We start from the raw sequence: 27,760 nt of genomic DNA on the forward strand, positions 1-27,760 counted from the left end.
GTTCAGTCTGAACCTTCCCTGGTGCAACTTGAGGCTGTTTCCTCTCATCCTATGGTGCAACTTTGCAGAGCAGGCAGGGTCTTGGTAAACCTGCTGCTTTTAGTGAGCAGTGTGATATTGTAGTTACCCAGGTGGGTTGAAGGCAGCAGGCACCAACACTGCTGCTGAAAGAAGTTGTCCTGCCTTCCTTCTGCCCCTTATCCCAGCCATGGTGGCAGCAACCCACCACGCATCCTGTGCCAGCACGGGGGTGGTGCAGCCTCTTGCTGAACCACGTCGTGAAGACAAGTAGGTCAAGACAGTAGTAAACTGGGTTGTTTTCTGCATCTCGTCTGCTGTTCAGGGTCAGAAATGAGCAGGAGGGATGGGACTGCTGCTGGGGACATTAGTGGTTTGTGCCTGGCTTCCTGATCATGATGCCATAGTGTTAGATGTAGGCAGAGCTTGATTTTTAAAGCCTATAAACAAAACTCACTTGTGAGCCTGGATTTTTGAACTCTGGGTCATGTTTGATTTCTTTATAAAAGTGTATCTCAAGGCTTGAAAAACAAACTGATTGACTATATCTGATCATAGAGCTAGAGATAAAAGCTCCTCAGTGTCAGGGCTATTGGATAAAGGCAGGAACAGCTTTTTACCAGTTCTGCTTACAACAAGGTCATGTTTTTCCATGAAACGGGAGTGTTGAGAAGCATTTTTATGAAGCATATGTAGACACTCCGCAGAGATGTCTCTACCACATCTGCCTAGCTGTCTCACTGTTACTTCTTAACTCACTAAGCAGCTTAGGAACAGAAAAGATTTCTGCTAGGATGCAAGAAATCTGAGTAATGGAAGTAAGAAATAAATAAAATTATTGCTGACGGGATAACTGCTCAGTGTCATGTGTGTTGTTGCAGGTAACGCTGAAATCAGGTAGCAACATATTATACTGGAGAACAACAGGGATTCTCATGGGATCCAAAGTAGTAAAACCAGTTCTGGTTAAAAACATCACAATTGAAGGTAAGTGATATTTGCCTTTTAGGTCTTATCTCACTCTTCGTCACAGTGTTTGCCCAGTGCTATTTCTACTGCTGTGCCTACAGCACCAAAATGGCTTTTTTTAGCCCCCTTATTCCTTGTCTCCTCCTCTAAAGTGTAGAAACAGCAGCAAAACTTCGCACTATCAGGGAAAAGCTGAAAAAATTATTTAGCTGGTAAATAATGCCATCTACTGGGGAAGACTGGCTTAGCACATAAATAGGGAGAAATAAATGGGTTTTCCTTAATGTGGTAAAGACCACGCTTATTGGTAAGCCTCTCAACACTGATAAATGAACGTATATATCATAACAGTGACAGCTAAAATACTATTTAAATAACTTAATTAATCTGGGATTGTTCTTTTGGTCCTGTTCTAAGTGTGATCAAACTCAAAGTATCATATAAGCTTCTTACATTGCTCAGCCTTTCATTGAGGAGCAAAAATTAAAAACTAAAATCGTGACTCAGCAAAGCCAAAGTGTCTAAAGTGAGCGGTGAAAGTCTGTGATGTTTAAGCTGTGTAACCCAGCTGGCTTGCTTTCCCCCATAAGCAGACAGGCAGTAATGGGGCATACCTCTCTGCATTTCGGTGTTTCACCTATAATTTACCTTACAGGAGTTGCATATACATCTGAATGCTTCGCATGCAAGCCTGGTACCTTCAGTGACAAACCAGGTTCATCTGGGTGCCAGGTGTGTCCAAGAAATACTTATTCTGAGAAAGGAGCTAAAGAGTGCACCAAGTGTAAAGAAGAGATGTATTATGCAGGTACAGAAATCAAATGGGTTAAGCAAAACCAGGAGAACCTGAGTACATAAGCTCACAAGCTGTTTCTGTGTGCAGATGTGAGAATGGTTTTATCCAACAATGAAGTTTAGTCTCCAGTCGATCTACCAAAAGGGAAATGAAGATGGGGCTTCCCAGAAGCTGCAGAGGGCACATATATATATATATATAACTGGACATACTAGATCTTGGCTGTCACCTGTGCTAGCAGGGAGGGATGGAGATCTTTTATGACCTCGAAGGGAATGGTTCTTCTGAGAGATAATAACAGTTGTGCTCTGCCCTCTTGTGGTAGTTTGTGTTATCAGTTGGTGATGACCTGAACTGGCTTCAGCACTCTTCAGGCTTGTCGTGTTTCTAGGAGTCTCCTCTCTAAATCATCTGGCCTGTCCCTTCCTCCTTCCTGGTTGGAAGATGTGGCGGTCTAGTTGCAAACCCTAGTCCCCAAAGTTCTCTGCATTCCCAGCTGGTAATCATCAAACAACACAGGCACAATCCATCCCTCATGGTCAAAATTATTTTCTTCGTTGTAGTTGTTTTATAAGACAGTTTTTGAAGAATCATTTGCTGACCGTAGCACCTGCTATCACAGATTATGGCAAATGCTTGGGGACCTGTGCCTGTGCTCATGATGGAAATGGAAATTTTGCAAAAATATCTGGGGAGAGGAAAAATTGGGCCAGTGTTGTAAGGAGGTTTCTAATGGGTTAGAGAGTTTTTTGTTCCATATCAAGTGAAAAAAAATTCCAATGATTGGCAAACTACACAAATTACTGCTTGAAGCCGAAGGAGTGGGGTGAGGGGTTGAATGATTCCCTGGTTATACTAAATCAATGAATTTCAGTGTGACAGTACAAGCATAGCTCATATTTTCCCTCTTTTGCCTCTTAATTTCAGGGGAAGGTTCATGTAGACTCCATTAAGAGTTTGATTTTTCATTCTCATTTTGTATTTTTCTGCTGACTCACCTTGATCTCTGGATTTTAAGCTCATTACGGTTGTTTCCAGGGATCATTTGATAGTTTAACATCCTGTTCTTTACCCTTTCTTTTTAGAGGAAGGATCCAGTGCATGTATAGAGCGACCTCCATGCACAAACAAAGACTTTTTCCAGATCCACACCCCATGTGATAAGGAAGGAAAAGTAAGTAAAAGGCACAGTAGTATTTTTAAGCTCATAGAGCTTACTGTGATCTCTTGATTTGAAAACAAAGTAGGGTTTCTAGGAATGACTTTCCCAACTACTTTCCCAATTTTGCTTTCAGCATTGAATCTCTCTGATTTGGGCTTGTCCTTTAGCTACCTTCTGTCCAGCATTTCTTTACCTGTAAGAATCTGCCTGTCATGGGTCTACTTAAGTGATCTTTTGTGAAATGCTAAGCTTCTTGCACTCGTGATTAGTCTGCCTGTGTCACCGGTGCTGCCTCCACGCTCATAAAAAAACAGGGTTGGAACACAAGCTGAAGTACTGTCCCAGAACAAACCGTACTGTTTAGTTGGTAGTGATCTTTCCTGGCATATTTTTGACTTGTGACAACTTGCCCTGTCCCAGCAATGCCTGGACACAATTCAGGTGCACAGGAGCATGACTATGCCTGCTGCAGGCGAAAGAACATTTCTCTGCATAAGTATGATGTCCCCTGGTCATTGCATCAAAAAAGAACCCATAGTCTGTTGAAATAATGGTATATACATAGCCTGTGAGTATCCATGTGCAGCAGCAGAGATTAGTTGATAATAATGTGCTTGCCTCATGGTATGCCTCGGAACATCTGGACTCTCAGTAGATTATTTCATCCAGAGATCTTAGATCCAGTGGATCTTTCATACAGGGACCTACTGGTGGAGCAGCATGGCTTTGGAGCTCTCCTGCTCTTTGTCCCAGCAGTATTTTGGTGGGATTTGGAGAAGAAACTCCTAATTACAGGGATACAGAGCCCACAGAGGTGTGGACACATGCTCAGGCCTGTTTTATCTCTTTTTCTTCCCTTTTCCATCTCTCATAGGTCTGGATGGGATAACAACTAGTCTCCTTGTCAGCCAGTTCTAAAATGCAGCTGAGAGTTCACATGCTTTATTAACAAAGCATCAGTGAGTTTAGCCACAGAGCTGGCAGGGTCTACAACCTGTTCTTGACTCACTGATTAACTTTCTTTAATGACTCAAGGAATTAGCAGCAGTGTTCACTCTTACACCCCCAGGTACCCCTTTAATTGCAATCTCCTATAGAGTACCCTGTCACTGCTCTGTGCAATTCAAGGCTTGCTGGCTTTGAATAAGCTCCCGCCATTGACCTTCTTCCTGTCTCATCAGTGGATTTTCCCTTCACTGATGGACATAGTCAGAATACAGAGTGGTGGGTCTTTCTGCAGACCAGTTGCAACAACAACATGTGTCATAGATGCACAGATACTGGATTTTCAGGACTGCTTTCACCACTTAGTGCTCTGCATCTCTGGAAATCAGTCTGCATTTGCTGTGCTTGCCAGCCATAGAATCATAGAATAGTTGGGTTTGGAAAGGACCTTCAAAGCTCATCCGGTGCCACCTCTGCCATGAGCAGGGACATCTTCACCCAGATCAGGTTGCTCAGAGCCCTGTCCAGCCTGGCCTGGGATGTCTCCAGGGATGGAGCATCCACCACCACTCTGGGCAACCTGGGACAGTGTCTCACCACCCTCATTGTAAAAAAATTCTTCTTCATGTCCAGCCTGAATCTCCCCTCTTTTAGTTTAAAACCGTAACCCCTTGTCCTGTCACAACAGGCTCTGCTAAAAAGTTTGTTCCCATCTTTCTTATTGGCCCCTTTTAAGCACTGAAAGGCCACAATAAGGTCTCCCTGGAGCCTTCTCTTCTCCAACTGAACACCCCAACTCTCTCAGCCTGTCCTCCCAGCAGAGCTGTTCCAGCCTCGGATCATTCCTGTGGCTCCTTTGGCCCCTCTCCAACAGGTCCATCTCTCCATCTCTCCATCTGTCCTGACTCTGCATCCCATCTTCAGGTGAACAGTGGCTGTAAAACAGCAGCCTAAGGGCCTATGGATCTGTGGCTTACTAAAATCAGCCAGGTGTTACGCTGGAAAGACATTGTTGTCTCCCATGGAGTCCACCCATCAGTCAGGATCTGGATCAGCCAGGGTACATGACCTGGCACAGGCATGGCTGCAACACAGCTCAGGCAGGGATCAAGGGTGAGAAACTCAGCTTAATTGCAGCTCCCAGGAGCCAAGACCTGAGCCTGCACTGAGGCTTCTTCCAGCTTTTTTTCTGAACAGCTTCAAGGCTGGCGAATACTTCCTGAGCAGCTCTGTGTTATCAGAGGGCTAACGTTGAGCACAAGCAGCTCAATATTTGGCTTGGCAGGGGCACATGTTCAGGGCCCTGAACCAAAATCATAAGGTGAAATCTCTCCTGACAAGCTCTATACCCATGCTTCTGGCCTCAAGGTTCCCTGATTGCACTGTTAGGATGAAAGGGTAGAACTACTTGGAGGGAGAGCTCTGGGCAAGTTAGTCTTGCTAGTTGGGTTTCACAGCTCTGGAATTCAACTAATTTTTGTCTTGAGATATTAAACCCTTTCAGAGTAGACTCAAAGACACATAAAATTTGAAACCCAACACCATGGGTGATGCATCTCACCTTGTGCGTTGTCAAAGAGAGGTGATGACAAAGAAGTGATCCTGTTTTGAATGGTAATGCCATGGATCGACTCATGCTAGTGTTTATGGACTGCTCCTTGTGTAATGTGGAGGGACTGGATAGGGGTTGGAATTGTTCCTGTGTGGTTTTGGCATTTCCTCAGTAGGTAAAAATGGCTAGAGAGAAATTGAGGACATTTCAAAGAACGAGCCAGTGTGGAGAAAATGCAGAACTTGTGATGTTCTCTGTTAACAGAAGCCTTCCTGATAAAGGGATTTTGTAATGCAGAAGTTATATTTTGGGTTACTATGGTTAAAATGCAGAGATTGCTTATGCTGTTGTTGGGATTATTTATCTGACATTCCTCAGAAATATTTTAATGGGAAAATCCACTAGATAAACATTTTTGCCTGAAATCTTGGAATCACCTGTGAACCCAGCCACTTCTGTTTCCTTTCACTGCCCTTCCCTTTATTGTCCTGGATGTGCAAGGTGTGTTTTTGGCCTAAAATATTGGGAATACCCTAATTTCATTTACAAGGGGGACCTTGACTGGTGCGTCTAGTTCTAAAGCTTCCTAAAACACCATGTGAGCTCAGTGTCTTCTCTTTCCAGACTCAGATCATGTACAAATGGATTGAACCAAAGATTTGCAGAGAAGATCTCCCTGATGCATTGACACTACCTCCTTCTGGAGAGAGGAAGGATTGTCCACCTTGCAATCCAGGCTTTTATAACAATGCCTCATCTTCCTGCACTCCTTGCCCACCAGGCACCTTTTCAGATGGGACACAGGGTAGGAGTCGACAAAAAAATTGCTTAGTGTCCCCAAAAGCAATTGTCAGCTTCCATGTGACTTCTTTTAATGATGCATCACTATAAGCCAGAGTTCATTTTGCATAAAATATTTATGTAATAACATTGGAGAGAGGGATACGGATATCTGCTTTCCCTCTGAAGTCTTCTGCTGCTCTAATTTGACCTGCTGTGTTCTGGATGCATTTCTTGGCTGGTATAAACATCCTGAGGGTTATTTAAGGGATTCTGAGGAATCAGAACTTTTACAGACAGTAATTCCTCCTCACCCATTCTCCTGTCCATGCCAAGTTCTTCTCTCTGAAATTACCATTTTAAGCACTGCCAGATGAGTCCCTTGCCAACATTGTCTAGCCTAAACTCTGGCTTGTTGATTCTGAGATGTATTGGCCCAATGGTCACCTACAGCATTTTGTGGAAACTCATGTTTAGCAGTATGATCAAAGCTTGAGCTGAAGTCATGCTTGGGGATCACTTGCGGATTACTTACCACAAGGTTATGATCTGCAATTTATAAAATGCTAGTCTTGTTTCTATTTTTCTGGTCCTGGTAAGTCTTCGACCATTTAATTATAAAGAAACAAATTATTTTCTTTGCTCATTACTTGCCCCAGAGAGTAAAAAATAATATCTATGTTCTTTAAAACACCTTGAGACATGCTTTGACCATGTGATATCCTTTTCCTGCCCTTTCACCATGTAGAGTGCAAAGCCTGCCCTGCTGGGACTGAACCAGCTCTTGGGTTTGAGTACAAGTGGTGGAACATCCTACCAGGCAACATGAAGACGTCGTGCTTTAATGTCGGCAACTCGAAGTGCGATGGGATGAACGGTGAGCCAAACTCCCCGTGTTGTTATGTGCCTGTCTTTCTCCTGCAATGGTCACTGTTGTAATGGAGCACCCATCAAGATGTGCGTGCTCTTTGCTGCATGAGTCACAGCGCAGTTTCCCCTCTTTTCTTTAACTGCACCATGCTTGAAATGTCCTGTAGGAAGCAGTGTCACAATATCACAAGAAATTAAAAAATCTCTTGTATACCAGAAGAGGGCAGGAGCTGCAGCCTGTGTGAAGTCCCCTCGGCCAAGGACCTATCCCACTATCGACTTTGATGCATCTGATTATCCCCATTGAAAAAAACACAACTATTTGACTTCTAAGTTTATCTTCTTTCATGTTTTGTGATAACTGTGCCTGCCGAGGTCACACATAATTCTTCTGGAAAACTTAAGTAAAATCTGTGATTTACTTATTTAGCACTCAGAACTTTCTCTCTGCACATGTGCTAAGATTGCAGCAGAGAGCAGTCACAGCTCGCCAGTGAAAATGATCCCGTTTGGGACTTCTCTCACCTCTAGCCTTCTCTGAAAGGTTTTCCTCAGTTTGATCCACCATGTCAAGCTGATATTAACTCAAGCTTTAACTTATATGTGTTGAGAAAAGGGGCACTGGAGTATATGCTTAACATTTAGCACATAGATTCATTGATTCTTCTGTTTTAAGGCTGAAAGAGATCAGATGGATCATCCCCCTTGAGCTGCACAGCAAAGGTCAAGGAATTTCAATTGCTTTGCTGATTTCACATTGACATTTGCCTATAAAATCATCAGTTCATACAATTATTACAATTTTTCATTCAAAAGCATTATTGTACTGCTCTACAGCATCAGGAAATAGACTGCCTTAACTTATTGAAGAATTTCTGGAATCCATGCCCAAGTCTCTGCTATGGGAAACCCAGGGAAAAGGAACTTCCCTAACAACAGTGTATACCACTCATCTTTAAAACATACTGAAGTACCAAATTGCTTTACAAAGTGTGGTAACAGATATTTTTTTTCCATATGACCCATAAACCATCCATTTCTTGATTATTTTTTTTATTCTTCTGTAAAGGCTGGGAAGTGGCCGGTGATCACATCCAGAGTGGGGCAGGAGGCTCTGACAATGACTATCTTATCCTGAACCTGCACATCCCAGGATTCAAGTGAGGAACAGGATTTTTTCTTTTTAATCTATTTCTTATTTATTTGTTTCTCTTACACCTATTTTGTATTACCCCTGGATTGAACTGAGTTTTCTTTTCTGAAGTGCAATGATGTAATGAGTGAGAAACAAGAGGAAGCTTGGATTTTATTCCTGTGCCCTCAGTCAAACCATTGCAGCAGACGATTCTCTAAGACCTTGGTTTTTAGCAGTCTGAGATGCCAGCTGGTTGGCTGTTTGGAACCAAGAAAATACATGCTTATGCCTCTGTTCCTAAATTATCCCAAGGTAACCAGCTGAACCTACCATAGGGTGGATACTGGTGCCTGCCCTGAAGGTTTTTTACAGAAATCCAAGTTACTTTGCGATGTAGATCTGGAGAGGTCCAGGAGAGGTGGGATGTCCTGTTCTCCTGCGATGCCTCCTGGACTCTCACATGAAATAGCGGCTTGAGGTGCTCGTGTCTCTTTGTCAAAAGAGTGAGCTCAGACTCCTAGCTCAGACCAGGTGCCAAATATTAAGACACATAAGGTATGGCAAAACGAACCTCACCCTCCCTTTGCTGTACCTCAGCTGAGGGAGCTTGTGACCCAGTGAGCAAACCCTGATTTTTATTTTACAGTATGGGCAAACAGCAATTAAAATAGAAGCAAGAAACATATCCATGGAGAAGCTCAACGTGTCCCAGTTTACAATTTACTGTTTAATACTTTTCAGGGGAAGCCCCTGAATACTTCTGGTTTTCATTAAACTCCTGAAAACCAGTGGAGGATAGATGCAATTAAATCACTGTAGGTCACTTAAAGCATGTAATGCATTTAAGCAATAAGATTCCCTACTGATATCATAAAGTTCAGGTGTTGATTGTAAGGAGAGAACTGCACCACAAGGGAGTCAGACACTTAAAATTACCCTGCTGTGCCCAATACCCAGCACAGAGCCACTGTGCAAACCTGGCTTCTGCAGTTCTGCAAGAGCAGGTTTTATGTGACAGGACTTTGATGGTTTTCCCGCTGTACGAAAAGCAATTTGAAGGATTGACTGCTGCCTGTCTGGAGAGCATCTTGTAAATGTTTCGTTCCTTCTCTGTTAAACAGACCTCCGACATCGGTGACAGGAGCAACTGGGTCAGAACTAGGACGGATTACTTTTATTTTTGAGACCATCTGTTCAGCAGATTGTGTGCTGTACTTTATGGCGGTGAGTGAGACCTCTCTCTCCATGACTGGTTTTCCACATGTCACTTTAATACCTCTACATAGGCGTGATTAGTTGCACTTGGTTTATTATGACTAAGTATGACATTAGTTTAATATCTGTGATGCCCTTGCAAGAAGGATTTTGTGAAAGACCTAGCAAAATTCCTCTACCGACATGAGTTGTGAACGATTCTTGGTTATCTGTTTATTTTAAAAGAAATCACTGGACACTAAAGAGCCAAATTTTCCCCTGTTAAACTGATAAAATTCTCAGTGTCTCTTGTGCAGTCAAGTTAAACTCCAGAAATTTAGTAGAGTCACAAGTTAAGCCTGGGAAATGGAAAATTTGGAAATTTGGTCTTGATCCTGTTGGTGACCCAGGGAGTTTGTATGGCAGCAAGCAGACATTTGTGAAAGCACAGTGGCATGTTTTTTACTTTCCTCATCTGCTTATTGAAAGTCCATCAGCTGAGGAAGGTAACTGGATCTGCGATAGCCCCCTTGCCCCTTCTATTGCAAAGCGAAGCTGGTGCTTTTTGTTTGTTTGTTTGTTTTTTGATTTAGTGATACTTCACACAAATCTGCTCTTAATTTAAAGAGATTTAAGTGGAAATTAGGTGGTAATTTGAAAGAATCTGCCTTTACTGATAATTTAAAGGAATCTGTTTTAAAGGAAAAGCATCTTTCACTGGAACATTTACCACTGATGGAGAATAAGAAATACAGAGATTGAACAGCATTTTCTCATGTAAACTTTGACACTGCCTTCTAGGCCTCAGTTCTATTTCAGTAGAGACACCAACAAAGTAGATGCCTGAAGATGTCATAAACTACAATTTTCTTTGAACTTGGGCCTTTCCCTTTCTGTGCTGTGGCACTACCCACATGTTTTACACATGAACAGAATTTCAAATCTGAAAGAACAACTGTACTAAATCTGTCCTCATAATGTTTATAACCTACTCTAGGACTTTGGAATTAACTGTTGTGTGAATTAGAGCATATTTTGGAATAGACAGCCATTCTCAGTTGAAAAATTACCAATGGTGGAAAAGAGAATACATATGTTTGCTCTCCTTTATTAAACATTAAATGCTATTGTAAAGTATATACTAATCTCTATATTATTACTGGTGTTCAGTGTGGTATGACCACACTTTTGTTTTTTAAAAGAGATTTACGTCCATTTTGTAGGACATTAATCGAAAAAATACCAATGTGGTGGAATCATGGGAAAGAAGTAAAGAGAAACAATCCTACACTCACATCATCTCCAAAAATGCTTCCTTTACATTCACCTGGGCCTTTCAGAGAATAAACGAGGGCCAAGATGTAAGTACTTGTTTATGTACGTGGCTTTATAGCACAGCCTTCCTTGGACACTCACTGCCAGATCTCTTGCCCTCCACTGAAGCTCACAGGCTTTTTGTAGAGGGTCAATGGCTGTCACCTCACCCTTGGGAGGCGGCTGGGGATGAACCATATTGAAGAAGGATATAGAAGGATATAAAGCTACTGGAGGGTGTCCAGAAGTTGGTGAAGGGTTTGGAGAGTGTCTATGAAGTTGGTGAAGGGCTTGAAGGGGAAGCTGTATATGGAGTGGCTAAAGTCACTTGGTTTGTGCAGGCTGGAGGAGACTGAGGGGAGACCTCATGGCAGCTACAGCTTCACCACAAGGGAGCAGGAGGGGCAGGTACTGAGCTCTTCTCTTTAGCCATCAATGACAGAACCCGAGGGAATGGCAGGAAGATGTGCCAGAAGAGGTTCAGGTTGGACATGAGGAAAAGGTTCTTCACCCAGAGGGTGCTGGACACTGGAACAGGCTCCCCAGGGAGGTGTCACGGCCCCAGGCCTGACAGTGTTCAAGAAGAGACTGGACAACACCCTCAGACACATAGTGTGAACTGTGGGGTTGTCCTGTGCAGGGACAGGAGTTGGACTCAATGATCCTTGTGTGTCCCTTCCAACTCAGGACATTCTATGTTATTGTTCTGTGTATTTTTTTTTTTTTTAATGAAAGTCAGGTGAATGCATAAGCCAATCCCTGAGTAGTTGCCCTGGTGCACAGCACTGTTTTTAGTGTCCATGTGCAATGGTGCAACAGCACTAGGGTAGTTTCCTTGCCTCTTGTTTCAGAGCTAGACAGTGCATCAAAGCGATAGGGTAGTTCCTTGCTGTAGATTTCAGAGGGTGACCGATCGACAGTGGATGGAGTGCCTCTGTGCGCGGGTGGCTGTTCCGAGCAGTCTGGCTCATCCTGCGTGCCCTGCCCGGCGGGGCACTACATCGAGAAGGAGACCAGCCAGTGCAAGGAGTGTCCGGCCAACACCTTCCTGTCCATCCACCAGGTCTACGGCATGGAGGCCTGCATCCCGTGTGGGCCTGGCAGCAAGAGCACTAAGGTGCAGAAACTAAGTGTGTCTGAGATAGGGCAGGTTGGGATATAAGCACTCAAAGGGTCAATTTTAGTGCTTTCCTGCAGGTATGGGCATTGTGAGCATTGGAGTATAATTGTAACCAACGACCCCATTCTTCCAAATATGTCCCTGGTCTAATTTCTGTTTGTAAACATGCAATAAGAAGATAAAATGGATCATGCTGGCTCAAATAAAGGTTCATTTCAAGAAGCTGCATTGAGGACAATGTAAGAGCACATATGTTAGTTCCACCTAAAACTGTCCCAGACTTCTGCTGTTTTAAACTCAGAGACTTCCTCAGCTGGATAATGTTTATGTGCCTTTAGAAACCTGTAACAAATTCCTCTTATATGAAATTGCCCTTAAGGCTAGATAAGCATTTCTCATGTGCAACATCCTTTGGCAAGGAGCTGCACAGGGGCTTAAAGAACTGCTCCCTTTGGTTAATTTTCTACCTTTCTCCAGCTGGGTTCATATTTTGTCCCTGTTTCTTGAGCTGTTTCTTGTGTTTCCTTTGCAAGATGCAAGTGTAACTGAGGCCATGTTCTGGTCTATCTACGGGGCTTTAAGCTGGGATATTTAGGCTTGATATTAGAAAGAAATTCTTTCCAGAGAGAGTGGTCAGGCATTGGAATGGCTGCCCAGGGAGGTGGTGGACTCCCCGTCCCTGGAGGTTTTTAAACTGAGATTGGACATGGCACTTAGTGCCATGATCTAGTCAATGGACTGGAGTTGGACCAAGGGTTGGACTTGATGATCTCTGAGGTCTTTCCCAACCCAGCACCCACGACAAAAGAAAGAAAGAAACTACATTTTCATGGCTAATGCGTGGGACAACAGAAAGGCCAGCTTTAGGGAATATTGAAGTCCTGATATGTGATTGCAGGGGACTGAAACAGGAATGGGAATTCTTCCAAGGGAAAGGTGAATTACAGGAATTGGACAAGTTCTCCTCCATTCTTAACACAGAGAGCAATTTTGCCTGTGCCTGCTTGCTTTAACTCCCGGGTGAATGGTTTGCTGCTGGTCCATAACTGCTCTTTAATGGATGCTTCTTCTTCTGAAGGATCACTCTGCCTGCTTCAGTGATTGCCTGGTGTCATACATCAAGGATAACCAGAGCCTGAATTATGATTTTAGCAACCTCAGCCAGGTGGGCTCATTGATGAGCGGACCTAGCTTCACCTCCCGAGGGACCAAGTTCTTCCACTTCTTTAACATCAGCCTGTGTGGGAATGAGGTGAGCTCACCTGGTGTCAAGGGTTGGGGGAGATTAACCAATTTACTGCCTGTGTTGTTGTTCTGTGGGATCACACTGAGAAAGGACAAGGACTCCTCTACAGCTGAGCTGTCACCAACACTGTAAACGCTTTTCTCTTGATCATGCTTGGCAGTGCAAGTGGGTTTTGAGCAGCCAAGTGGTTTTCCAGAAAAGAGATGAGAGTATTTTAGGCATAAGTGATGCTCAGAAGAAAAACCCTATCACATCCCTACCTTTTCTTAGTTCTTGTGCCTTGAAGTCACTTGGGTCACAACTTTGACCTTTTGTGCTGACACCAAGGAACTCAACTGAAGAATCTGAGTCTTTTGGTTTCCAGCTTCTTTCCATATTTTTCCCTCATGACTTGGCTGGAGATGTTGCTGTCAGCAGAGCCCCTGGTGACACTGCTTTCTGCCAGTGGCCGAGGTGCCTGTTGCTGACTTTGATTATAGCCGTATAAAGTGGTGGAAGTGTGTTTACTCCGTGAATGCAAACAGTCTTTGCCCCAGAATCAGAGTTTTTACATTTAGGGTTTGGACTGTACCAGAGCATGTTGTCACATACATACACTGAAATTTCAGAGCAGTATCAGCAATGTATATTGTCCCACAAAGGTCAGTGCATGCAGTTTACATTGATGTTCAGCCCTCTAAAGTTCTGAAGTCTCTCTCTCGTGTGCCAAAGGGTTTGCATGAGTTGAGGCAAATGAGTAGTCCCATTTCTTTACAGTGTTTTGCATACTTTTGGACTTAAACATCTTTTTACATAACTTTCTGAATTAAAGCTGCTGACAACTAGATCTACAAAGGTACAGCTATGTGCCCTCCCATGTTGTCTTAATTTGCCCAAATTATTGCAGGGGTGCTACAGTACTACCAACCATATGAGTGGGTCCTGAATGTTTGGTGTTTTATCAGAACAACTGAGTCTGGTAATTCATCTTTCCTTGCTGTTGCTCTGAGATTCCAGCACTGAACTCAGCATGTGACATTAGTGCAGCCTTGAAGACTATGTATCTATTTAGGGGTTTTATGTATTCATGATTTGAGAATATTTGATCTGGATTAAATCCCAAATAAAGAGGTATTCTACAGTGTTTTAAAGGCAAGGGAAATATGGTTTTCCATTGCAAGCCGTTTTATTGTGCTCTGCAAGTAAACACTATGCTGTCAAGATAAACAAAAGAGAGTGCTTCGTAGCACAGGTTTCTGATAAGACACATACCAGAGGTGACATCATGTTTATGGGTCTGTAAAAGACTTTAATTGAAAGTTTCAGAGTGGCACAGTTTGTTGTTGCAACTTGTCCCTCTCATGACAGAAACATCAAGTTGTTTCTAAGGTGCAGGGAAGAAACTCATCCATCTGCAGTCAAGAAGTTTGCAATTTCTCTTTTTCCAAACTTTTTCACATCCTATCAACAACCAACAGCTTCCTTGTTTTCTCCTGGTTGTCCACAGGGGAAGAAGATGGCTATTTGCACTGACAATATCACAGATGTCACTCTGAAGGACATGGTTGCGGAATCAGAAGATTTTTCCAACTTTGTGGGAGCTTTTGTCTGTCAGTCCACCATCATCCCATCGGACAGCAAGGGTTTCCGAACAGCCCTGGCTCTGCAGTCCAACAGCCTTGCTGACAGGTTCTTAGGTATGTGGTTTGTACTCCCAAGTGTTTAGGGGTGCAGAGTAAATCCTTCCCAGCTCAGAAGTGCTGTATTATCTTGAGAGAAGAGCAAAGGGGCAGTCCAGGAGTTAGTTCCACTTTGTTCCTGTGAAGCACATGTGGACAGATGCTTTTTGCTGCTGTTTCAGTACAGCTAATGGCTGGAGAAGAGTATGGAGTGCCCCCATTCTTTGCTTTCCATGCCCATATTACTCACTCCTCCCCGTGTTTGATCTAGTGGGTCCCATGGTGCGTGGAGTTTCAGCACAAAAATCGGGAGGATGTAATTAAAAAGCATTCATTTTGCTTCGTATTTCCAACTCACCTCATGCAGGGCAAGACCAATCACTACTGTAGTCACACTAGTCCAAGTATTTCTGCCCATGCCAAGTCCCCACTTGGTGCTGGGGCACAATTAAGTGAGAAAGGAGGAGGCTTAGGGCAGCATTGGGCTGTGCAGATCATTAAGTCTTGCATTGCTCTGTCCCACAAGTTCCCAGAGTCTGGGGCCAGATTAGACAATGAAGTAATTTAGTCTGCTCACCTATCCATTACAGGCACTGAGTGTTTGTTCTTGCTCCCTGGCACTGAGCCCAGAAACTCATGTTTGACAAAAGCACATCTTTAGAAGAGCATCCAATCTGGACTTTTAAGACTGCCAGAAATAAAAGCTTTGCCACACTCATTGGTATTTTTTTTCACTGATCAAACAGTGTCTCTGTATTTTGTTTTAAAGCAGACTTGTTTCCTGTTTTAATTTGCTTGGCTTCAGTTTTCAGCTCGCTCTTATTATTATTCTTTCTCCATTTCACACCCACATTTTCCTCCTTGGAGAAATATTTTGTGTACTGGAATCATCACACCCTCCCTGGTCTGCTCCTCTGAATAAACTAATTAGACCAAGTTCTTCTAAGTCTCTTGCTATCATGTATTTCTCAAGCATCTGAATATTTCCTGAGGTTCTTTCTGCAGCCTTTGTAACTTGTTATAAGGTTTTCTTAAAGCATGGACATCAGAAAGGAATAGTATCCCAGTATTTAATTCAAGAGAATGGCAATAAAAATCCCTTCTGTATTTCTATTTACATGCAAGGATAGAATCCCCAAGTCCTTCTTTCTCCAAACTCATGGGATTTCATGATGGCTTCTTGGATCTGATGTCCACTCTAGATCTTTTTCAGGGTTACAGTTTCCAAGGGAAAATCTCTCTTCCTTAGGACTGGCCTTCATCCCTTGGTGCACTTGTCTGCCCTAAAATGTGTTTGGTTTGATAGGGACCAGCTTACCAAGTGGATCAAGTCGCTCTGTATTTTATTACTGTTCCTCTTAATCTTTGTCTCATCTACACACTTTACCAACAGTGATTATGTAGTTATTTGCAGATCCTTGATGATAATCTTGCATTTTGGGATTCCAATATCAATGCCTAGAGGAGTCTGGAGACATACCACATTTGATGACAATTTTCCATGGCCAGATAATTTTATAATTAGTTAGTTAAATAATTTTTAATCCAGAGTGTGCACTTAATTGATATTACACTGGTAAATTTTTAATGAAAATCTCATTAGTAATTAGTGAAACACTTGATAAATTTACATAATTTTCTTTAGCAACCAAATTCATCAGCACTCAAGGAACAAAATCATATTTGTTCAACAAGACCTGTTCTCCATGAATGCATGTTGACAGACACTCATTATCTATCTATCCATTAACTGGACAGTCACTCATTAGGTACCTCTCCATTAACTGAAACTCTTCTTCCACTTACCATTCCTGTTATTTTGCCTAATCATGTTAGCTACATTGCCATTTGGCTCACCATATTCCCTCTCCATTAGTCTTCTAACATTTCGCTATCGTTAAAAGCTTTATTAAAAGTCACTTTTTGTGCAGATTTGCCAGTTTATAAGCAGCATGCCAAGTAGATGCCAATATCCTCTCCTGCCACTAAGGCAATGGGGTGTTCAGACGTTGTCTTGGAAAGAAAGGAGGTAGTCCTGATTTTTTCCCAAGACACAGAGAAGATTTCAAGCTCTTCTACAGCCTTTTTATCACAAGTGTTCCATTTTAAAATGGGTGAAGTTTGTCTTTCCTATCCATAAGATGTACTTTTATTTCTGATATTTCTAAAAAAGCTCCAAACTTAGAATTTTTCTAGTCCTGCCAAACATAGGCTTTTCCCTGAAGTGTTTAGCATCCATTATAATTTTTCTCTAACTTATAACTTTTGATTTTATTTGATTCTGCATTCCCCCTCCATTAAGCTAGTGTCAATATTTTTATTTGAATTGTTCTTTTACTGCTGTTCTGATCCAAAGTGGACTCTTAGTCAAAGCTATCGTCATTCTTGAGAACCATTGTGAGTTTTTAGCCATATAATTAATATCCTCTGAAGAATGACATTTTTTTTTTTCACACTTGATTTTGCTTCTAGTGTTCTCATTTTTGAGAAACTGCACTTTGAGCTGCCGTTTCTACAGTAGTGCATATTGGTTGGGAATATTCTCTCATTGCCTCTGTTGAATATAATAGGGTCCCTAGGAGCTCCCATCTTCCAGTCTAGTGAGTAACTAATCTCTGTCCATTGTGTCACAATCCAAATTTAAGTTTCCCTGAGTTCAATGCAATGTCTTCGATGAGAGGAAATGATAATCTCTGCTGATGTCAGCATATGTTCTCAGAGGCCCCTCCACAATAACCTGACATCTTCCTGCACATGTTCCTAGTGGTTACTGCAGCACAGCTCATTTTATTCTGTTGATGGGATGCTCTGTAGCTGTCCCTCATGTGCAACCCTTCTGAGCATTGTTCCTGAGCACATTGACCCACAATTCCAGCCTCTAACTTGTCCTACACCAGGTAGCAGTGTCTAGTGCAAACTGTCACCTTAGTTATCTACTATATTTACCTAAATGGGTTATGACCAGACATGGATTTTCCAGCTGTGTGAATCATCCTCCCAAATGTAATGCCAGTCATGTCAAAGTCCTAAGGATTCAGCTAGGCTGTCTAAACTGTTGCAAGAACAAGGGGAAAACTTCTTTTCTTCAGTCTTTCTCATCTTCCCACCCATTGCTGGCTGGTACCAATTTTTCTTGTCATTCTAGCAATTTTTCATCTCACTGAAAGGTTGCAGCCTGTCCCATTTTTACACCTCCATGTTTTTCTGAAATATCGCAGTGCAGCACCAATATTTTCTGTCTTCTTTGGTTCATGGGGTTGGAAGGATCTTAAGAACTCTGGTTACTTGAATTTTCCCTTTTCAGCTCCTGTCCAAAATCCATACAGACCTGCGTAACCTGTGTTGTTCCACATACCAGCCTGTCGTTTGTTCCAAAATGTGCCATCAGGGCTTGCCTATAACTCCACAATCCTTCTGAATCTTGTCATTGCATCTTTCTGTTTTTCTCCCACAGTTCTGCAGATTGCTTAGAGTGTTACATGGTTATAGGTAATGGGGCTATATATTCAAGGCATATGCTTTGAGCAGTTGATTGTATCAGACATCTTTGGAAGTTATTTTCCAACCTAAATTATTTTATGCTTCTGCAATATCCCTTGATTGCTTTAAATTCTTACAAAAGTGTAAAACTTATTTACACTGGCATTGTTTTATGAATTTTTTGTTTTGTTATGTCTATATGAGGAAATCAGACTATATGAGGAACATAAAAATCTGCAAAGTTTACCTAGAATAGAAGAAAATGTATAATGTATAGTAATGTCATTGTATGCTATAAAGTGAGATCCGTGCCTTTCAAACTGAGGAAATGTTACACATGAACACCTCAGAAATCCACTCTTAGCTTGTTCCAATGTTTTTTTCTTCCCTCAAATTTTAGGAGCTACTATTGAAACAACACTAGAAAATATCAGCATCAAGACAGATATGTTTCCTCCCTCTCCAAGCAAAATACCTGATGTGCATTTCTTTTACAAGTAGGTTAAAAATACTGTTTTTTGGAACATCAAATGTCTTTGTTTAAAGGAAACTAAAACTGTGAGGGGAGATCTTTAATCCACCTTTAATCCTTATCACTTTAGTCAGTATCTGGCTGATATTGATTGGCATGTTGAAAAACATCTTATGAAATCAGCAAAAATTGTTTAGTCAAATGTACATTGATCTATAGAAAGTGACACTAGAGCTTTGATTCGTCCAGATGCCACTTCCAGTATTACGTTTCTTTCCATAATTTCTTGTGTGTGGCTTTGATATGGCCACCTCCTGTTGCACATTTTCTTTCACATTCATTTGTATTTACTTTGATATTACAAAAATGAACTAATCATGCTTAAAAATAATTGCTCCAACCTGCACAGTTACTCGTGTGCTTTTCCTGTTCTTTGCTTTTCTCCATAAAATGAATACCTCAGCTTGGTCAGAATCAGCTCAAAGATCACCTTGACTATGATGTCTACACGGTGGTGTCTTCATGGCAACTGGGTTTCTAAACTTGGACTCTGAAGGCTGTGTAGCTATTCAGCTTATCTTAAGGCACATACCTATATTTGTTCTACTGACTGGCTCTCTAGATTGTCTTGGCTTTAGTGTTGGCTTTAGATTTTAATAGGTTGTAGCACTTCAGATATCAGCACTTCATGCGTATGTGAATACTTAAATTACATGTCTGATTCTGCAAACTGAACCTCACACCAGTGACTCTACATTCAGTATATTATGAACTTAGCTTGTGATGTCTGTCATGTTGGAATAAGGTCCATTTTTTGAATCCCCTTTGCCTTGTTCTCTTTCAGGACAGTGTGTTTCTCAGATTACTGGGTAAGGGGAGAGCCACCATACACTCTCCGGCAGAGTAACACACCAACCACAACACCTGCAATTCTCTTCTTTTAATCATTCCATTCTGTTTTATGGGCAGGTTTATTCCTTGACTCAGCAGAGTTCAAACTATCTAGAAAAACAGAGCAGTTCCCTGGGTGGCCTCTCAGAGCACTTTGAGATTTAAACAAAGTGGTGAAACCCACCCTGCTTCTGTTGCTCCTTTTTTTTCTTACAGCTGACAGGGGCTAAAATGCTGTGGTAAATGCTATTTCTTTAGTATTACATTTGCATGAATGCACAAAGACCTATGAAAGAAAAACATGTATTTAGTATAGAGGAAATGTATTACATTTCTCCTCTCGTTTGACATTAGGTCTTCAACAGTGACAACCTCCTGTGAAAATGGCCGTGCAACTGTTGTGACAATGAGATGCAACCCAAACAAACCAGACCAAGGAGAGCTTTCTGTGCCCAGGTATTTGTATCCTAGTAGTGCCAAAAACCTTTTTCTCCTCAGGTGATCTGCACAAAACTCATTAGTAATTTTATACTTAACAGCAATGAGGTGTGCAGTCTCACTCATTTCTCCTGGGTGAAGGACGTGTGTGTCCATCACCTCCCAGCAGACCAATTGCTCTGTGTTTAGGCTGTGTGGTGAGAGAAGTCAGAGCTTGGGCAGGTTGTTCCGAGCTTAAAATCAAAACAAAATGTAGTGATGGTTTATTGCCTCCTCTTCTCTTTTATTCAGTTCCTTATTTTGATCTTTGGCCGCCTGATTAGAACTACCTACTTGGTGCTTTGAGAGGTTATTTTTTCTTCTTTGATCTACAGCAGTGGCTGTGGACAAAGTGATTTTTTTAAAAAAAGAGCAACCTGTTCCAGGAACTATGAAATCTGCTATTGCGATGCTGATGTGAGCTTTGACTCTGCATAGTCCAAGTTCTATATGTATTTATGTATCTCATCATTCCAGTTTGTACCCTGGACCCCTTGTACCAGTTTTGTTAAATCTACCTGGCCTTTTTTTTCCCCTTCTGATTCAAGTGACTTCAAAAAGCTTCTTTCTTCCAAAATCCTGTTTATGCCTGCACCTGAAAAGTTGCAGAGAAAAAGCAATAAAAGAATGAATTCTGTTACTGTTTAGCAACACCCTGTACATTCTTCAGCAGTTCCCCTCAACTTTGGTAACCTTGCTCTTTGGCTGTCAAGACCTGTCTTTGTCTGGACATTACTATAAATCTGCTGATAGCCCTCTCATTTATCCTCCTTCCCAAAAGTTAAAAGTCCTCTTCCCAAAAGCTGACAGTGTGAGAAGTGTGGGGGCCTCTTTGATCCCCGTCCCTCTTGGGACAGCTGAACTGTGCACGTCTGATTGAAGGGGCATCTCCTTCACAGGTGATGGATAAGTGATTGATGTTTGAACCTTTGGAGATGCTTACCCCAGTTTCTTAGGGACCTGACACACTATGAATTATTCTGGGCAACAAGCCACTATCTATCAGCTGCTGAGCCAAAATCCTGCAGGTGTCCTTCTAGTGTTGTAGGTTAAACATGATATGAGCTGTGAGAACTCACCAGTAGTGAGGGAGGAGTAACCTACCTTGCTTTTAGAAGTGTGAGCATGGGCAGAAACAGCACACAGCTGTCATGATGTACCTTATCTCAGTTCTTGTTGACTTCTCTCTTCCTAGCCCCCTTTGATTAGCTCAGCAGTCAGACAGCTGTTTTCAAATGATGAGGTATTGTCTGATACAAGTCAAATAATACTGCATGTAACTGCTTGATCCTTCAGACATGATGTTTAGTATCGCATGTAGGTACAGTATAAGATGAAAGAGGTTGAGGAGAAAGATCTGTCAGTGCTCTTGCCATGTACATTGAAAAAATGTTCCAGAATCCAGAGAGGATAGCTGTCAGTTATTCAAATCAGGATAAGTCAGAATGGGCTTTCAGGGCTATGGATTTTTCAGTCCTTCAGATCAGGATAACAGATTTCCAGAGGATATAGAAAAAAAAAACTTTAAATCAATTTTTCTGTATGGACATATTTCACATTTACATGACCTAGCTTCTTGCATGGACTTTTGGCTGCTGCTGCTGTTAGACCTGATGTCATTGTCAGTAACAAAACCTACGTGAACGTCCTGTCATTGCCAGTACAACTGCCTTCTGCAGGCTGAATACAAAATAGGGCCATTCGTCTCTCTTAGACTAAGAGAAGCTGTTATCTCTTCATTAGCTAGTGAACATCCTTCTAGTAATTAACCATGACAGGACAAGTCCATTCCATATGGACAAAATCACCCAGACATCATTAGAACAACAGCAGGAACCAGATAGCAGCATTCATGTGGAACAGTCACCCAGTGCAGAAGAACAGTGGTAGAGGTGCCTGCTGGGCTAGTCCGTGCTGATGTAACGCTGGAGTAGTTCTGCTGGTCTCCAAGGCTTGCTTCTTTCCCTTCTCTTCATTGTAGGTGTGTGAGAAGCACTCACTGCCAGGAACTGAGCTGTTATTTTAGACCTTTGACAACCCAACATCTGTTTTGATCTAAGAAAACATTTTACAAACTGGGAAAAATTCTTCCCCATGATTTTTCCATCTGGTGACTAGATGAATGTTTTGTTGTACTTACCATTACCAGGCTTTATCAGCAGAATGTGGAGTGAGGATGCAAACCCCACTGTTTCATAAGTGATAACTAAGCTTTGCTCTCCTCCTAGCTCATGCCCCGCGGGCACCTGCGATGGATGCACGTTCTACTTCATATGGGAAAGTGCAGAAGCTTGCCCTCTCTGCACGGAGCAAGACTACCATGAGATTGAGGGAGCTTGCAAAAAAGGATTTCAGGTACAGCAACCTTGTCTGCAAGTCAGATGGGTTTGTTTGGTTATAACTTGGACTCTGTTGAAATTCGCTGTGCAAAGCGATATGCAAGTGCAGGTAGAGTAGAGAAATCTCTGTCCAGGCTCTGAGCTGGCTGAGTGCAAATCTTGCTGGTGAGGTGCTGTGCTGAGACTCAGCGATATTTGTGTCCATGGCAGTGGGGTTCCTGGAGGAGAGCTGGCTTGTGCTGAACAGCCATGTGGGTAGGAACCTGAACTATGTATGCATTTGTACATACAGACAGGTTATTCGTGAAGGATGGAGTGCCCAAAGGAGTTTAGTCCTTTAATAGCCATAAGCATCAGGGGCAGACTAGGAGAGGATTCAGAGTTTCCATTCAGAAATTCATCCTCCCTTGCTTACAATTTTTTTGGTTCTGCCTTCTCTAGTCAAATATTAGGAAGTCCTATCACAGGTTTGGAAGCTCCAAAGCTTCTTTTGCCATGTCTGAACCTGCAGGCATAGTCAAGGGGACAATTGAGTAGACAATAAAACCCCACCTAGAGTCAGAAAACCTGAAGAACATGTTTAGGTTTGCCTTTATTGAAAAGATGTTTACTCTTTCTACCAGCTTGTTTTCTTCAACTCTAAATAGTTTTCTCTTTTCCTACAAGTGGCTCACTTTTTGGTGTTTTGTTTTTGAAAGGAAACCTTGTATGTCTGGAATGAGCCAAAGCATTGCATTAAAGGGGTTCCCTTGCCAGAAAAAAGGACTAATACTTGTGAAACAGTGGATTTTTGGCTAAAAGTTGGAGCTGGTGTTGGTGCTTTCACAGCTGTTCTGCTCATAGCCTTGACCTGCTATTTTTGGAAGAAAAACCAGAAGTAAGTACTGCAAATTGTATGCCATATAAAAGTAAGCTAAAAATTTGATGTAGTGAACAGAAAGACATGTCATGGATCTCTTATGACAATGTTGATGAGAAATAACATGTTAGATCAGTCTATCAATCTACCAGCTTAAGGTTTCTTCTGCCAAATGTGACTATCAAGAATGCTAGTGAGGAAAGCATGGGAAATCCACAGTATTTTGTTATGGCATAATTTCCCAATAGGAACTGTCTTTTCAGTCCCTGAGAGTTTGAAGTTGACCTTGGGTTCTGAAGCAACATGGTTTTCTTAAGGTCTGAAGACCAAAAGGATATCTCTTCAGTCTAATTAGTACCTTTCAGCTGGGTTAAAATAAGGTTCTTGATTTTAGGTGTATTCTGGCAGGACATGTCTGGTGCACACCCAAAAGATCCCTGCTTCTCATAATGAACATACTGACTATTCCCTGTCCCCATTGTCCCCTGCTTCCCAAATCTCATGCCATAGACTTTCAAAAGGTGTTTCCACCTCCATGAGATTTCATCACCACATAGCACATCCACCTTCATCAAATCCAAACTCCAGTATCATGGTCTCCACCTCTTGCTGCCTCCTGCCACACAGTGTTACATGTCTCTCCTCTCCCTCAGAGCCTCCTTGGACAGGAGTGTGATGCAGAGTCTGACAAAGGCTGGAGTCAGACCTGCTGTTGCCCCAACCAACACACAAATCGCACTTCTTCATGCAGGCAATCGTCTCAACCTACTTGTGCTCTTCTGGGAAAACACGGTTCTTTTATAATGATGGAGGACTAACCTGGAGAGCAGGAGCTCCATGTGTCATTAATACTATTTTGGTTACATGTTTGTAATGATTGAAAAGTATCTAATTTCCAGTAAATACCTCAGCAATAACAATTTGGAAGGGCTGCAGATAATCTAAATTACAAAAAGCTTGAATAGTGACATTTGTAAAAAGATCTATGCCTGTCTCTCTTTATATCTTCAGGCTGGAGTATAAATATTCCAAATTAGTGATGACAGCGAACTCAAAAGAGTGTGAACTGCCAGCTGCTGACAGCTGTGCTATAATGGAAGGAGAAGATAATGAAGAAGAAATAGTATATTCAAATAAGCAGTCACTGCTGGGGAAGCTCAAGTCCTTGGCAACAAAGGTGAGTAGTAATTACTACTATTAATACTAAAAATAATTATTACCTTTATTTATTACTGGATGTGATAAGGCTGTGATGCAAATTTGCACAGTGCGTTGTGCAGCCACCCGCATACACATCACCCAGTCCATAATCAATCTGCTGAAATCTGCAGTATGGATAATGGTAAGAAATGTTGCAGGGTATTGAGTAAACACTCCCTCTTCTGCAGAGAGATTTTAATAGTGTTCTTTATGGTGTGGGTGATACATAAATGAAGCAGCTAATGGCAGGAGGAACCTCTCTGCCTGGATTCCTACTGGACACTGAGGCAAACAGAGGTATTATAGGCACAGAAAAGTAAAATTTGGCACATAGCCACCAGCCATCTGCTTACAGCTCACCTGGGCTGGCTCCATAGCTGACTTGAGCACCATAATTCTGAATGCTATGGGATTCAGTTTAGAGGAGGCATCAGCCACAGCCTGTTACCCAGCACAGCAACCTCCTCCATTTCACTGGGAAGCAAGAGCAATAAGCATTTTTTTTTCTGCAGCACAAGTGATGTGGGATGTTGCATGTCTGAATTCATTGCACAAAGGTGTTTGGTGTCCTTGGAACGTTCCTGAGAGGAGCAACAGAGGAACATCATGGCAGATCCCGCAAACACTTTGGTCTTTACTCCAAATGCCTTGAAGCCAATGGGAAGGGTAGTGTTGTCCAACTGGGGCATCTATTATGGCTTTGGTTACGATAAAGGTGGAAGACATTGTCCCTTTCAAACAGTTTTGCTGAAGAGGGTTGTTCCAAAATAAGGTTTCTTAAAAGATCAAATATTTTTTTTAAAGTCCCTCACTTGTTTCTTGTCCAAATAATATTTCAGAATGTTGAATGTTAAGATTTTTTTCATTTATTCCTTTTTTTTTTCCTCTCTGTGACTGAGTGCAATGTGTGCCTCCTTTCTTTTCCCTTATCCTCTCCTCTCCTCTCCTCTCCTCTCCTCTCCTCTCCTCTCCTCTCCTCTCCTCTCCTCTCCTCTCCTCTCCCCCTCCCCTTTCCCCTTCCCCTTCCCCTTCCCCTTCCCCTTCCCCTTCCCCTTTCCCCTCCCTTTCCCTCTCCCTCTCCCTCTCCCTCTCCTTCTTTTCATTTTTTTTTGTTTTTAATTAGACTGCTGTGCTCCTTCCATGCTGCCTTCTCCCCGGATCTCCCTCCTAGGAGATGTTACCATTACACAGCTAATATGCAGAACTTCCCCTTGACCCCAGCCTGCCTATTTGTCTTGAAAAATCAATATTGTTCTGTGTGGAAAGGAGCAGAAATTCAATACTAGTTCTTAATTCAATATTAAGAATATTGAAAATCTAAACAAAATCAAGTCACATCAAATTTTGCAGTGGTGTTGCAAAAATGGAAGCTGATGCCATTTTGAATTCTACAGGGATTGACTTTGAAATGATGTTTTTTGACGATGTTTTTTTGTGCATGAAATGTCTTGGCTGGCTGTGGAGGAGCGTAATGACCAGTGCTGCTGGTGAGGGTCATGTTTTCCTCTATGTCTGATAAGTGTAAAAGCTTTACTGACTCCATTTGCAGCACCAACCACTGGCTCCTTCCTGATTAGAAGTATAGAGATGAGAGTGTGGGAGAAGTGGCTTTCTTTTTCTTTCTCTTTAAAGTAAGCTTTAGTACTTTAGTATTCAGACTGCTTGAATACCTATTTGAACTCAAAAAGAGTTTTTTTAAAGTTTCTATATCCATTGTAGCAGACTCCCTGTGTATTCTCTCCATTTTAAACAAACCTGTCAGATATTTCTAAGCTGGTTCCTTTTTTCCTGCTAGATAATCATAGCTGGCAAACTCAGCTTCCAGTACCTCATTAGCTTACTGAAATCTGTGTCCTGTAGCCCTGCAGATAACTGGAATTTAATATATATTTCTCCAAAACAAATGTTATAGGCATCAGGTTTGATTTATGCAAAAGATGAGGAAATTAATCTCCTGCTGCGTATGTGTGTAAAATACATAAAAAAGGTACAGAGGAAAACAGGGGAGAAAAGGAGAAGAAATGTAAACAAAGAAAAATCTGAAGTATCCTAACTATATGTTCAAGCTTCAGACAACGACATTTCTATGAAAATGAAACATCTCCTGAAGCTATTAGTGGTTTTGAATACCCATAGAATTCAGGGCTTTATTAAAGAACGAAATAACTGTTATTTTTAATGAGAATATAGAAGTAAAAGAATTATGAAACTGTTTCAGGTTGGAGGCTGCTCTGGTTCCATCTGTTGTCTGCAGCATAACAATACCAGATCCTTTAGAACAAGAAATAGATAGTTTGCAATAGGCAAGCATAGGGCAGTTTTCTTCCCTGGTCTTTCTCACATCTGTACCAGGTTGTCCTGGTCTGTGAAGGAAATGGCTTTAAAGACCAGATCATGAGGTTAGTTTAATGTGGTTTCCAAACTGTTTGTGTACATTGTGTGTAAAAGGTAGGTACACGAAGCAAGAACCAGCATTTTCTTGTGAGTAGTTTTATTAGAGCTTCTTCATTCACTGCTTCTGCATGGACCATTGGGTTGTTCACACACGCAGTACATACGTCCACACTTCTCACCCTGATGCCTACTGGCCAGATGGGCCAGGCTGTCACCCAGCAAAAACAAAAACATAAAGAAAACTCATCCCTCCAGCCCTGATTTTTAAGATGGTGGAGGATTTGTAGACTCTTTTTGTCCTGTGGGTCTCCCAGAGAGGAGTTGGGATGGGAATTTGGGAGTGAGGTAGAGGTGTTCACATTCAGAGACTTTGGTCCAAACATTTTATTTATTGTAGAAAACATAATAATAACCATAGATACGATTACCTTGCAATTCCCCAGCTACCTGTGCAAACTATGAGTATGAAATACAAACTTTCATGTACCCTCTGAAGTAATTATCATAACAATACATATGGCATAATTTTGTTAATTTTGCAAATTTTTACAGAATTAGGAGTGTCATTAAATAATAAAGGGTCAAAATGTGCACTTAATGACTGTGGTAGAAATAAGGAAAAGGCTGCTCTGGAGATATTAAGAGAAAAGTGATTGTAGTAACTATTGGAGTGAACTTGATGAATTCCAGTTGATGGGAACCTGTCTTTTCCATTGCAGGAAAAGGAAGATAATTTTGAATCTGTTCAGCTGAAATCTTCAAGATCCCAGAATATATGAAGAATTAATACTGCCTTCAAAGAAAGAAACCGAATTTCTATTTTTACAGGACCATATTTTAAACATACTCTGGCACACATTGTAGTGGTGATCTTGGTGAGAAATGCTTG

The 27,760-nt window shown here is 41.8% G+C and overlaps 1 protein-coding gene across 1 annotated transcript in view; it reads left to right on the forward strand.

The window, feature by feature from the left end:
* The window catches only part of ELAPOR2 (endosome-lysosome associated apoptosis and autophagy regulator family member 2), a gene marked incomplete at its 3' end in the record, with an annotated part of 49,341 nt that extends 21,691 nt beyond the window's left edge, over positions 1 to 27,650 (forward strand). The window contains 17 exon segments of the mRNA XM_080347620.1: positions 900 to 1,005; positions 1,643 to 1,795; positions 2,869 to 2,957; positions 6,067 to 6,247; positions 6,971 to 7,099; positions 8,162 to 8,252; positions 9,349 to 9,451; positions 10,645 to 10,797; positions 11,640 to 11,852; positions 12,934 to 13,107; positions 14,588 to 14,777; positions 18,640 to 18,736; positions 19,957 to 20,058; positions 22,308 to 22,434; positions 23,117 to 23,295; positions 24,289 to 24,454; positions 27,591 to 27,650. Of these exon segments, the coding sequence (XP_080203746.1) occupies positions 900 to 1,005; positions 1,643 to 1,795; positions 2,869 to 2,957; positions 6,067 to 6,247; positions 6,971 to 7,099; positions 8,162 to 8,252; positions 9,349 to 9,451; positions 10,645 to 10,797; positions 11,640 to 11,852; positions 12,934 to 13,107; positions 14,588 to 14,777; positions 18,640 to 18,736; positions 19,957 to 20,058; positions 22,308 to 22,434; positions 23,117 to 23,295; positions 24,289 to 24,454; positions 27,591 to 27,650 (2,313 nt within the window).
* Between the last annotated feature and the right edge of the window lie 110 nt (positions 27,651 to 27,760).

The sequence above is a fragment of the Nesoenas mayeri genome (genome assembly GCF_963082525.1).
Source record: "Nesoenas mayeri genome assembly, chromosome: 1".
NCBI lineage: Eukaryota > Metazoa > Chordata > Aves > Columbiformes > Columbidae > Nesoenas > Nesoenas mayeri.